This window comes from Bacidia gigantensis (genome assembly GCF_019456465.1).
Source record: "Bacidia gigantensis strain McMullin 20006 chromosome Unknown contig_304, whole genome shotgun sequence".
NCBI classification, from domain to species: domain Eukaryota; kingdom Fungi; phylum Ascomycota; class Lecanoromycetes; order Lecanorales; family Ramalinaceae; genus Bacidia; species Bacidia gigantensis.
In genome coordinates, this window is record NW_025408609.1 from 376027 (window position 1) to 389096 (window position 13070).

General features: G+C 46.5%; 7 protein-coding genes across 7 annotated transcripts; 5 read left to right on the forward strand and 2 right to left on the reverse strand.

Annotated features, from left to right (window-relative positions):
- Positions 1-306: 306 nt before the first annotated feature.
- Positions 307-762, forward strand: KY384_008747 (uncharacterized protein; the record flags this gene model as incomplete). The annotated part of the gene is made up of 1 exon (XM_044817234.1): positions 307-762. One exon carries the CDS (start codon positions 307-309, stop codon positions 760-762), a length of 456 nt encoding a protein of 151 aa, XP_044665829.1.
- Positions 763-2556: 1794 nt separating this feature from the next.
- KY384_008748 (uncharacterized protein) lies at positions 2557-3129 on the reverse strand (the record flags this gene model as incomplete). The annotated part of the gene is made up of 3 exons (XM_044817235.1): positions 2557-2864; positions 2939-2998; positions 3054-3129. 3 exons carry the CDS (start codon positions 3127-3129, stop codon positions 2557-2559), a joined length of 444 nt encoding a protein of 147 aa, XP_044665830.1.
- Positions 3130-3780: 651 nt separating this feature from the next.
- Positions 3781-4359, forward strand: KY384_008749 (uncharacterized protein; the record flags this gene model as incomplete). The annotated part of the gene is made up of 4 exons (XM_044817236.1): positions 3781-3826; positions 3886-3927; positions 3988-4044; positions 4103-4359. The coding sequence occupies 4 exons, from the start codon at positions 3781-3783 to the stop codon at positions 4357-4359; spliced, it is 402 nt and encodes a 133-aa protein (XP_044665831.1).
- Positions 4360-5053: 694 nt separating this feature from the next.
- On the forward strand, positions 5054-5752 carry KY384_008750 (uncharacterized protein; the record flags this gene model as incomplete). Its single annotated transcript, XM_044817237.1, has 2 exons — positions 5054-5315; positions 5652-5752. 2 exons carry the CDS (start codon positions 5054-5056, stop codon positions 5750-5752), a joined length of 363 nt encoding a protein of 120 aa, XP_044665832.1.
- Positions 5753-6997: 1245 nt separating this feature from the next.
- Positions 6998-7522, forward strand: KY384_008751 (uncharacterized protein; the record flags this gene model as incomplete). Its single annotated transcript, XM_044817238.1, has 1 exon — positions 6998-7522. One exon carries the CDS (start codon positions 6998-7000, stop codon positions 7520-7522), a length of 525 nt encoding a protein of 174 aa, XP_044665833.1.
- A 2264-nt stretch (positions 7523-9786) lies between these two features.
- Positions 9787-10368, forward strand: KY384_008752 (uncharacterized protein; the record flags this gene model as incomplete). The annotated part of the gene is made up of 1 exon (XM_044817239.1): positions 9787-10368. The coding sequence occupies one exon, from the start codon at positions 9787-9789 to the stop codon at positions 10366-10368; it is 582 nt and encodes a 193-aa protein (XP_044665834.1).
- Positions 10369-10708: 340 nt separating this feature from the next.
- On the reverse strand, positions 10709-12194 carry KY384_008753 (uncharacterized protein; the record flags this gene model as incomplete). Its single annotated transcript, XM_044817240.1, has 3 exons — positions 10709-11471; positions 11528-11862; positions 11919-12194. 3 exons carry the CDS (start codon positions 12192-12194, stop codon positions 10709-10711), a joined length of 1374 nt encoding a protein of 457 aa, XP_044665835.1.
- Positions 12195-13070: the final 876 nt, after the last annotated feature.

Consider the following 13070-nt stretch of genomic DNA (forward strand, 5'->3'; position numbering starts at 1 on the left):
CTGCTCTCCATCAAACTACCAAGCCCAATATATATATATATATATACCACGTCCATTCCATCAACAGCAAACATACACTCAACCAAACAACCAAAAAATACAAAAGTCAAAAATGTCAGACAAATCATTCGCAAAAGGAGGTGTCTCCGTCTGCAACCCCTACCTCTCCTCCCTCCTCGCCTCCTGCTCCTCTTCCCACAAGTCCGCAGAGGCCCGTTTCTACTCCACCTTCCACCACCCACCCCCCCGGGCCCATTCAGAAACTTCTCCTCCACCATCTCCTTTGTCGACAACCTCCTCACCAGCATGGAAAGCCTGTTCAACTCTCCTCCCAACCCCAACGACGCCAGCGACCAGCCCCACCACATCCTCGAACCCCTCGCCTTCAAATACAACTACCAAAGCCAATACATGTGCAACATGGTCCATGCGATGGACGATATCACTTACTCAAAACTAGCGGAATCCTGTCTCGTCCCTTTCGCGGTGTTCGGATATGGGCTGAGAGAATTTACGGAGACGTTCTACGTGGCGGACCGGCTGATACTGGCGCTGGGGGGTGAGGCGCAGAAAGAGGATGAGTGCGCGGGACGGTGCCATGGGCCGTATGATGGCCATCACGGAGGGGTTTGGGAGGGTGGGAATGAGCACTCGGAGGGGTGTGATTGTACGAGCGAGGAGGAGGAGGATGAGGAGTCTTATGACGAGATTGCGCATGAGGAGGGAGTGTGGGGTGGGGATGAGATGGACTTGAGTGACTAGGACATGAAGAGGTAGATTGAGGTGTCGCCACGCTAGTACATTGATAAATCTTTGATCTAACTGAACGAATATTGCTATCTCATTTTACTCTTTTGTTTTTCGATTCTTGTGCATTGAATGTTGCAGATGCCCTAGATCTTTCGCCACGGCTATGCAATGCTTAAAAATACACGACAGCCAGGACTTTTGCCACCTACAGCGGAAGTATCTCCGAGCTGTTATTGCCAAAAAGCTCGATCGCTATGCTATCTCCCCCCTACAGCTCGCTCAAGGGCTCCTCGAGGACGTCGATGCTTCTAAAAATTGCAGGGGAAAAAATCAGAAAAAAGAAGGTGGCTCGAAGAAAGCCACGATTCGAACCCTCGCTATCACTCGATTCGGAGACTGCCTTCACCCTGCTGCAGTGTACCACCTATAACCAAAGCCAAGGCTGGTAAACGGATGGTCCAGAGCGAACAAAGATCCAACTATCAACCACAATGGTAGACTGCTAATGTACGAACCCGGTAAACAGGTCATTGCCATAAATGTTGCATTTTTATTTAGATATATATACCATTTAAATCTGAAAATGTATTTTGGTAGCCATCACACTCCTTGCGCAAAACTCCTCTCAGACATTGCACATGATTCTTTCTTCGTTCTCACAGCAGTACGCCAGATTTGTGACTCTGCGATCGGTGTCCCCTTCAGTGACAACACCGTGTCTCTACTCGCGCCATGTAGTCCAAAGCTTGCATTGACGAAATTATCATTCTACAGCGATTTGATAGTCTCTATGCCTTATGTATTGAGATCGCGCAAGCCTTTATCAAGAATCAAGGTCTTACTGGAAGTCACGCTTTGTCAATTTAATACGATGATGAATGCCTTCTCTAGTAATCATGCATTGAGAATCACTGCGCGCAATGAGATGATATATTTACAATGATGGTTTAGAGCGCTCTAACAGTCGTTATGAATTGGATACATATCATCTCTTTTTACATTTGGATGACAATTTTGATCAGTATTACACATACCATTGGTGCCAGTAGTACTAGAGAAACGAATATCGGCACATCATTGCTCTTTATGACGCTGCAAGTAGCACCGAGATTTTCCTCGAGCCTCTTTAGTCCAGCAGTCATCCGTCAAGTCACTATGAGCATTGGGTTGCTAACAAGCCCGATAATGAGAAGTTGGGCTCTTAGATACAGGAGAGCTTCAGTCGGGATGCGGATCTGGATCGGTTTTCCATCTGGGAAAGCAAGTGGTGGGAAAGACTCGTATGACAGGTATGGCTGGTGCGCTTGGGGGATTGATTATCTAGTGCCCACTACTTGTCAACGTAGGATATCATCCAGATGTTCATCATGTCAAGAATACTGCGCATGCTCAAAGATTATTACTCTTGCAAATTTTACTTTGTATATTATGCTTCAGTAGCACAGCGTAATGATAGACAATCGCATCGTTCCAAGCAGCAAACTTGCAAAAGCAATAGGGGATCAGGAGTCTTTGTTATCTGGTCTCAGAAACAAAGAGAAGTTTGCACGCATTGGGATCGCAGGAGCATGAAAGACGCGGCGAAACGAAGATCCACAAGATTCATGGTATGCGGAATTGAGACTTGTCTGCATCCTTTCATGTATCTATACTGACTGTATCGTATGCCTCTTTTCATCTCCTGGTAGTCTATGCCACGTCATGCTCGACACCCTATTTATTGACTACTGCCTTTTCTGTACAGCAATCTCTTCCTCTAGGCTAAACAGGCTCAACCAGCGAGAAGATCGTAATCAGCGTGTTTCATCAGTATTGCTCACACCGCATACTTCCTCCCACCCTCGCCTGTGTATCAACCTCATTCTTGATTGAAATATTGACATCTCCTCCGATGCTCACAGAGACTCTGACTCTATCATCACTTTGGGTACCAGCAGAATTCGGCTCCAAGACATGAATATTGACCACGCGTGATGGACCTGTGTGTACCAGATCTATCTCCCGGAGAGGTGCCTTAGGTGCTTTGTTCTCGTCGTTGACACTCATGATCCGGGTGCCCACCAGTGTGTCGGATACTTCGCTAGGGGCGAGTTCATTCGTAGGCTCGTCAGTATCTTCAGCCACTTGTTAGCAATCGTGCCTCACGAATACCGGACGATCACAGATTGCTCACATATTTGGAATGTACTTTCTCCTGCCCGACCCTGAGCTAGCTCTGTCGGATCCTGTAATTCGTTTTTTCTCATACCTAGCTGAGAGTCAGATGGCAGTATCTTCACGTTCGTGATTTTGAAGGTCTTTACGGGATTCTTCCGCCCATTCGGGTGGAGAGCCGCCATATTCTGACTCCGGGATGGGCAGGGATTGCTCGCTTGTCATCCGGTGAGCATCAATGAGATCATTCCTCAATTCCTCCAGAGCGGCTGGTTACACCAGATTCAGTACTTCATCTTATTGAGGAAAAGTCAAGGAACTAACCCTCGTTTCGATTGTGCTTAGCCCTCCGCTGTCGCCTGTTGGGTCTAAAGTTTTTAGCCTTGGTGACTTTGGAATCCATTTGGATATCTTTGCTAGGATGTATTGTAGCCAGGTAAACGATTATGTGCTATGGCAACGGTGGAAATAAAATCGAGAAGGGGGAAATCTGAAAAATTTGCAGCCTAAAAAGACAAAATCTAGGCTATACCTACAATGCGAATAAACACCAAACAGATAGCAGTTTCGCCACCAAGCGGGGTCAGATAAGAGAATTACTCTATTTGGGTCGAAACTCCCTGCGTCCAAGCTGAATTGGAGTTTTGTCTCACATTCTTCATCTTTTTCTTTCTCCGGTTCTCTCACAATCTCGCCACGTTGGAAACCCGATACATACACAAAGTCAAGTACGCCATCATGCGACCGAACATTCCGGAATCGGAGAAAAGGAGATCAACAATCACCGCAGGGGGGGTCGGGTGAACAAGCGGCAAAGACTTGCGGCAGTTCGCAGGCAGAAGGGTATGTAGCAAGTAATCTCTGCAGTACTTTGCGATGCCCAATACTGATCAAATCGTTGATGAGCAGTATTTGAAGCTGAGTGGGCTGCCAGCAGGGCTGCCCGAAGGGCCATCGAAGCCCAAGAGGAAGAGTCCCTAGGTCAGGGATCGGAGGACGAAGGATCGGAGAACGAATTTAGCAGTAAGTGGCGCCAAGTGTCGTGTACTCAAAAAGCCAGCATCTCATCTTGCACGATCATAGTGGTGCAGACGGCGGCAGAGAAGGAACCTAAGCCAGCAGACAATGATGTCCCTATGGGTAAGAAATACTCCAATTTCGGTTGCTTTGCGGCGTATGTTAGCTCATGTTCAGACAGATAACGGAGAGAATAAGAGCCACGTGGACAGTAGCATGCCCTCCCTCTCCGCCGCTAAATCGCAGACGTTCGTCGCAGAGATAGAGTACGCGGATTTGAGTAGCGATCAAGATCCAGAGAGAATGATTGGCGCCGGTCAACCATTTGTGACCACGAGGAAAGCGTCGGAAGTCGAGGCAGAGCATAGAAAATATGACTTTCATTACCTTGAGCAAGTTATTGGTGGTGGAGAAGACATTGATGCTGTTCGCAACTAGACTTGTATGTGAGTGCAGATGGATCAGGCAGCCTATTGTTTGCTATGCTAACGGATCGTGCAGTCGTTCGGGGATTATTCGTTTCTTTTGTTTGACGTATGCAAAGAATTTGCCATCGAAATGATTCACTAGGAAAGAATTATCTATAGAGAAGACGATAGCAGAGAGACTTACATGGAGAGAAGGCTGAAAGAAGGGTACAGTTGTGAGTGCTGACTAAAAGACGAATATGCGAGATATATGCAGGCTTCCTATAGATTGAGTATCGTGATAATTACCCGAATATGGACAGAGAACAGCATCCGAAAGTTCCAGCATTTTGTTCCCGTCCACTGAGATTAATACATGCAAAGTTGTTGCTACTACTGTGACCGCAAGCTTTCCTTTGTCATCAAGCTCAACAAACAATAAATTGCGGTTGTTCTTTGAGAAGCCTCCCCGTTTCCCCTAGGACAATGCGATTGAATATTTATCAATTGATTCGGTCGCAAAAAGCCGATAAAGAGAGATACACAAGGGCTAACATCTCAAAGCACTTACACTATCCGCTATTAATATCCGTATGATGGCCTTTGTTGACAGCTCTCGTCTACCAGACATCTACACTAGCTTTGCCAGTCTTGACGAACCCATCAACCCGCCTATCGTCGACGAGGAACCTTCAATGTCTTCTTGTGAGGTCAAGTCTACTAATATGGGCGAAGATATGACAAATGACTCAACGAATGAGTTCCCGATCGACAAAGCACACTACATATATGAATCGTTCCCAACACTTTTCTATGCGCAAGGAATCCCAAACGAAACAGCGAATCAACTATACGAATCATTCTTAGCACTGCAACTTACAAAAGAGAAACAAGAGACTCCAGTCCCGAGCGAAGCTCTCTTGTACATACAGGCTCGACGCTTCATTATCGAATTATTTGGGAGTCCAACACCCAAGGTGACTCAAGGTCCGACATTTTCAGACCATATGAATGCTATATTGGGTGTATTGAGAAGCAATGATGTCGCAATATTCTCCTCTTTAGCCATAGCGCTCATAGTATTTGTACCGCTCGTCAACATTATTTTGTAGCGCTAGAATGATCAATGAAAATTGTGCCTCCAAAAGATGCGCATGTAGCCCTTCAATATCATTGTTATAACGTTCATCGTCGCTCAGGTTTCACCAATAGACCTTAAACTTTATTTATCCAAAGGGAAGATCAATGTACCCATTGAAAGAATGCTGATCAAATCTGAGCCAGGCAGCGCATGTCAAGTGCATTGAAAGTCTTGACACCCAGGCCTTGATGGACCGAAGGCGGAATGCCGAAATGTTGTGCAAGATGTGGAAGCAGATTGCGGCATATTCGACAGCAATGCGAATGCTAATTATACGCAGTAGTGAAGTGTGCTGGAATGGATCAGAATAATAAAAGGAATATAATTAGTAATAGTGCTAGAAATTTTTATAGAAGGAACGAGAGCCCGGACCACCTTACCTTAGCCTAGTTACCATGACCAGACATTGCTCTGCCTGCTGTTGTTGAACGAAGCGAGGGTTCGAGTCCGGTTCTTGCAAACTTTCACCGTGACCAGATATTGCTCTACCTGCTGTTGCTGGAAAGACAAGACTTCGAGCTTCCTTCTTTTTGATTTTTGATTTTTTTCTCACTACATATCTATGACTTACACCGAGGGCGCCCATCATAGACTTTGTCGTCGCATTATTTTTGATTTTTGACTCCAAATATGACACTCAGCGACGCCTCTGCCAAGGCTTTGTCTTGGTATGGCAAACAACATAAGTGCCAACGACGACGATAGTGCGCAACGAAACGAATACAGAAAGCAAGGCACGCACTTGCAGTCTCTTTGAACCTTTTTCATGCTGATAGAGTACCATTGGATTCACGGTGTGTTTGATATGTGGACGTGCAACATGGTTGCCCCCTGAACTTGAGATAAGTTCTCGACCAACCCTTGCGAATGTCCCTACAATTTGCTCATTACGGCGAGTATCCCGCATGGAAGCCGAAACTCAAGGCAATATCAAGTAGTATTCGGTGCGATATCATGATTGGGATGTCGGGGTTCCATGGCCCTGGAGTCGCCGCCCGAAAACTCAAGCTTCTGTGCCTGGGATGTCATTGCCTGACCACTAGAGTGTTCGCAATGCCAGTCAAATATTAGGTGAAGAATGATACAAGCAACGATGTCAAAGACGCTTTATATGCACCATGGTAATTACACACCCCACTTGATCTCATGCCTCCTCAAAGGGCCGGGTATGGTCATATCTCATCTTCTGGTAGCATCAGACTAGCAAAGATCATGGTGTGATGAGAAGTCGACTCCGAAAGTTCACTGCATTTTGATACCTAAGATGTAGATATGAAGAGATACTCAATAAAAGTGCATCAGGTGAGATCCTTTGTTCTGCGCCGTTTTCGGAAACCATGCCTTCTCTTTAGCCCAACATCTGCTTTCTTTGTGGGATTCAGTGGTCCTAATCGCAATCCTTTCTATTGACACAACAAAATCGAACATTTCATCATATTCGAAAGCTATCTAGACCACCACTAGGACATCGGCGTTCCATCGTTGTCGCAGCCGCCAGAAAGACTTTCGTACTCTCCTTTCTTTCGCTATGAGATACAAATTGCTATGCTCTCTAATCAGTATTCTAATCGTTCTCCTCGCTATCCTACTCCGCAACGAACAAAGAGCCTATCGATGGGAGAGACAGGATGGGTCGTCAAGATCGACAATGCGCGCCCGCTCAGAGCTGGATGAAAAGTTGATCAAGCGCCTAGGAGACTTTGACCACAAAACGCGATTTGCCGTTAAAAAGTGCAACCGCTACGAGATCGACTGGCTATGGAACGATCAGAAAGAATATCTAGGGCACATCAAGGCCTATCAAAATTGCCTAGCGACGATGAAGAAGATCAAGGCAAAAAATCTCGCCTCCCTTGGCTCCCAACCTACTTGCTCTTGCGGGGGTATGGAGGGCGAGTGGTCATTGAAAAGACTGGATCAATGCGATGTCAAGAGGGCTGTGCTACGTGCCGCGATGAGCGACAAGAATTGGAATAATAAGATATTGGAGGATGAATTGGAATATATGGACAAAATCGCGGAGCTGTTGCGACCTTTAGAGCTTCTAGGATAGCCAGTCAGGAAGGTGATAGTCTTCTTGTCAAGAACAATGTAACAGCATAAGAGCGTTCGAACTGCTTGAGGTCTTTCTCTACTCAACAAAAAGACTCCTGGAATCGACTTTACATTCACCGACCCTCGATCCATAAAGGCAGCACATATTCGACCCAGCATGGAATCCCTGAGGCAGAAGGTCATTGCTGCGCCTACACTGGAGATACTGCGGAGTAAGCCCTGGACGATGGATTCTCTGATAATGAATGGAGATTAGAAAATCTCCAACCTGAAAGACTGGCTTAAAAATTTGTTGAGAGCAGCATTGAAGCTGGAGGACATTGGATCGGAGGAGTATGGGTGACAGTGACCATTTGAGAATGAATGGCCCGGCTATCATTCGAATGCCGAGGAAGCTGTGAATATTGCATTGGAGGACACAAGGCACAGGGCGAACATGTCAACACGATATAGGGCCTGCGAAGGTCAACCTTTCCTGGAGTAATATTTGATCGTTACACTCACCTCACTCAATTCTGGGCTCACAAGCTCGCTCTGGTGTCTGACATGTCGATAGCAATTCTAAAGGAGGAATAGCATCTCCTTCAGGCTAGATTCATAGTTTGCTTACAGAGCAAGCAGCCAATTTACACACCGTTACCCAATGGCTTGTTGCTTTACGAACTTGTCAGTTCATGCGCGCATTCTTCTCCTCGAAGCTCGCGGACATCCTGTCCTAAAAGCTGTCTGGTGTCAATGAGAGAGAAAGCATCAATTGTTGACAATCCAGCTCATGCAGTCTCTCTTTTCCATCCAATTCATGCCTTCGCCTCTCTTCGTCTGCGAGCTCAGCTTTCTGTTGAAAATATGGTCGTGAGCTTTGTGCCTCATCTGAAGATGATTGGAAAGATATTACAGAATTTCTCTGCTTCCACCTAGGGTACACAGACTTTGCTAGCAAGAACAGTAATAGCGGTGCAAGCGTAAGGGAAAGTGAAAGGCCAATAGCAAGCTTTTGAGACTGATTGAGCAGCTGTGTGCGTGCTGGTGGGTGGGAAGATGAAGATGGCGGAGAAGACGTAGGTGAGACGGTCGGGCTAGAAAGGGAGTTCAGAGCAACTTACGCCGTTGTTGACATTGTGCTGAGACCATTCGACGAGACTACTCCACCAGAGACAGAACAAGAAACAAAGCCTAGATCCGAAGCAAAAATGTCTCTAGCTTCCGGAATGAAATGCGAAAGCAGTGTATAATTAGTAATACCGAGTGAGATCACAGTCGTAAAAAAGTTTCTTGTCGAGTGGTGGTCAAACATTCTCCATTGAATGGGAGAGTACTGCTGATGTTGTAGGCCGTGAACCACAGCGTCTTCAAGGAGCTAATATACCATCATGGTCATACAGATGGTGAAGAGGAAGAAAATGCTAGGACCGGAGACACTGCGAAATTACACTCTGAGCAGCGTGCTCGCAGCGTAACAGATGTCATAGCAAGGAAAAGCTCCAGTAGTGACATCACTCGAATGTTGCCGTGTCATATGAGCAACCTATGGTAGTTCTTGGCTTCTGAATGTTATGTTGACGAGAAGACAGACCTGATTGAAGTATGTGAGCGGTGGTCATCGTCTGGACGATGAGATAGAGATGCATGCTTCAGAAATGGCCAAGGAAAGAGTAGAGGGTCGACAATGCGTGAAAACTTCTTGGCAGGCAGAGTTGAGGAGCTCGAGGGACCTCAGAAAAAGAGCGCAATGACTTCGATGTCTAAAGAGTCAGCTAGGATGTGTTCTTCATAACATAAAAGAATTAGAGAATTTGAAGCATACTTCAACATTGCCTCAAGCGATCTCAAATGCCGGAGATATCAAGTTGCCAAGGCATCCAGTACAATCTAAGGCAATAGTATCTGCTGGAACGGGTCAATCAGGGCCAGAATGGATGATGTCTTTACATTGTCCGCTTTGTTCTTCGCCACATGTGCAATGTTGTACCCAGATTCCGGAACTGTTAATTAAACCTGCCATATTATGAGACGCGGTCATTGTGCTGAGCTTTGTTTACGGGCGACAATGTGCCACCACGATCATTCTCTCACACACAATCAAAACAATGACACAATCGTACTATAAAAGCTACATAAGCTCTGGCTAATTTTCTATCCTCCAACTATCTCCTCACCTAGAGCTTTCCTCCACCAACGAATCACCATCGGAAGTGACTGTTTGCGTTGATCTCAGAGCCCTTCGACCTTCTGGCCACAGCGACTGGACCTTTTCGACGCAATATGGCGGTAATCAAACGCATTCTGGCGATTGTGCTAGCAGTCGCTGCATTGTTTTTCTCGATCGAGATTGGCTTGTCAGTGCGAAAGAGAACCGAACTCGACAAGATCGCTCATCACTATGGCAACTTTCCTAAAAATTACTCGCCGTTATCCCCTTCCGAATATGAAGACCTAGCTTCTGTCGGATACAACAAGGAGATTGTCAAGAAATACGAACTCTATTCATCAGTCTTAGAGGGTGAACTAATATCCCTTCAATATTGCCTAAACGACATGGAGCCGGGTTTGCGGGTTGCCCTAGAGGAAGGAAAACATGAATTCGCGGACCTGAATCGACAATGTCAGCATGTGTACTCCACACTACGAACACGAAAGGCCGCAATATTCAATCTGCTTAAATTTCTAAATTTGGAAGCATGGGACATAAAACGACTGAAATTGGTAAAACACAACGACAAGCTCAGCCGGCTTGCTAAAGAGGAGAAGTGGACTGAAACGGCTTGGCCAAGCACCAATATCGACAGCAGTGGAAAATGGATCGGAGAGGATGCATGGGAGATGTGGAGCTTCTTGTCCAATTAGAACCTCTGCGGGCTTAGTGATTGTCTCAATCATTACTTTGTGTTTGACATTGGGGTTGTTTCTTAAGCCTACGGTCTAGGGTCTGACAATCAGGGGTGGCGCTCGCGGAAGACATAGATAGTATCCTTCCCGCCGGATGAGAGTGTGCTCATGAAGCGAAGGGTCTTTTTAAAAAACACGATCCACTATCAAGTTGCGTACATAAAACGCGGGCTTTCGTCTCCAAGCTCGTCGATTTCCTGCTCACTCATGTTCAGTACTTTCCTATGTTCTCCACCTGTTCTCCGTCTTCTGTTCGTTCTGTGCATCGACCACCATAGTACTATGACCAGAATGGCGCTCATCCCAAGGAGTGCAATAGTGACAGCATGTCCCAGTATGAAGCGTGGCCCATCGGAGCTAGAATATAGCTATATTTGTAAGCGCATTCGTAGATGATACATAATTGAAATATCCTTACATATGGTGCAGGAATACCTGCTGAGTTTCCAAGCGCTATCTGCATTGCTACCCCGGCTGATCGCTTTCCATAGCGAGGCAGATTTGATGGCAACCACGCCAGAGCGATACCAAGGATGAACAAACCAGTTGCGATCACATAGCAGGCAAGATACAGGACTGCCACGCTTTTTCCTGCTATAAGCATAATGTGACCGATGATTGACATAGTAAAACCGAAGAGAATGAATGAAGCCCGATGTTGTATTCTATCAGAGACGAAAGCGGCTGCGAAGTAAACAACTGTGCACCACACAAAACAAGGTACAGTCAGTGCCTGTACAACCAAAGTCGACCAGTCCGGATTGATCGATTGGATTATGGTAGGAAGAAAGATGCTGTAGGAAAAAAGCTGAATGTCGCCGCCGAAGTTTTCTACGCAGAATGCCCATACTTTCCAATCCTTGAACGCAGCAATGATATCGGCCTTGTTGAGCGATTGCGCAGATGCAGTGGAGGCTTCTCGTTGATCGCGTACACGCCGGCGGACGACGATGCCACGCTGTGCTGGAGTAAGATACCAAGCTGACTCCGGGCCATCTGCCAGGAAGAACCAGCCAAAGACACCGAGGCAAATTGACGGTAGTCCCTCTAGGATAAGTAGCCTATGTTGAGGCATCAGATCGTCAGAACAAGAATCTCCTGAGTCATATGCGCTTACCATCTCCACGCGCGCATTTCATGTAATTTGTCCATGTAGCCGACGCCGTATGCAATCAACCCTCCAACTGCTCCAGCCATGGCAGCTCCACTGATTAGATACCCAAAGCGAACCGCTAGTTCTTGTCTTGTGTAGAACGAAATCATATACACAACTAGACACGGGAACAATGGACCCTCAGCTGCCCCAAGTAGTAGCCGACAAACAATGAAACCTCCATAATTCTGGGTCAAGCCGGTCAGTGTTGCAATTATACCCCACGCGACTGCAATGGCATTGATGAAACGCGCTGGACGAAGTGTTCGGAGCCAAATAGTTGAAGGAATTTCGCTCGCCTGAATTCTCATGGTCAATTGCGAGAGCACTCAATTTGCTTCGAGAAGAAGCTTACAACATAGGTGACAAAGAAGAGTGAGGATGCGGTCTGGAATTGATTCCCTCGCATGCCAAGGTCTTTCTCTAGTCCGTACAGTCGACCGTTCCCGATATTGGATCTGTCGAGGAAACTGAATAGATAGTAGAGAAACACCATCGGCAGAATGTGAAGGTCCACTTTCCGGACAGCTTCTCTCTCTTCATATTCATCAGAATCTGTGCGCTCACCATAGCCTTCTTCCCTGGTACTTTTGCGTGCGATGATTGAGTTATCTGACAGTCTGGATGACATCGTTCGTAATCGTTGCATATTATCTAAAAATAAAAGTAATCGATACCAAGGTCTTCGACGGGGAAAACCAGCTGCTCAACTCAATCTTTTAAGGACTCAACTCCCTCCACACTTCACCTCCCACCTTTGTGCAATGACGGAATGCATTATCAGTAATAGTCATCGCCGGGGAAGCAACTCGAAGCCACAGTTCAATACTTGCCACCCGCATGAGATCGTGCCCAAGGAATCCTTGAAAATGCTTGGATGCTCACCATAGTGCCCCGCGTCCCCATATAAAGCCTTTCTAGGAGTGAAATGAGGGCCGAAGTCGACCGAGCTCGGCATCGGCACTCTTTATGCAGAGATCCCAGCAAGCTTTTTGGCCCATGCAAGATGATCTCACCCCAGCCACACCTTTGCAGATCGCGAAGATCGACCATGGTGGAGAATATGTTGTCCACGAACTGTATATGACGAGGAAGTCCACCGCTTTTCTGCAAGATATTCCATCGCGAGGTCGTGATTTGAGATGGGGCAGACGAGGTCAGGCATTTACTCTGATTTTGTCACTGACGGCTTGCGAAAATAGTCATGTGAGTATTTGTCAGATGCTTCTTCCCAATTGAATCAACGTGGCTGATCATACATGTTGATTGTCTTGCATGGGTGCAATACTGACAGACCGAGGCAATGCGAGAGACTTACATCAGTGTACGATCGACTGAGTGAGTTTGCAAGCCAAGCCATGAGATTAAGAGAAGTGAGGTTGCCCAGGCGGCGGGGAGTCGACTTGACTGTCGGCCATTCTGGTGATAGCCCATCTCGAAGAACCGTCGCTCGCGTAAGAGCTGTGGTCGACAATGAAAAGACTATGCCAATGAGACAATGAGCATT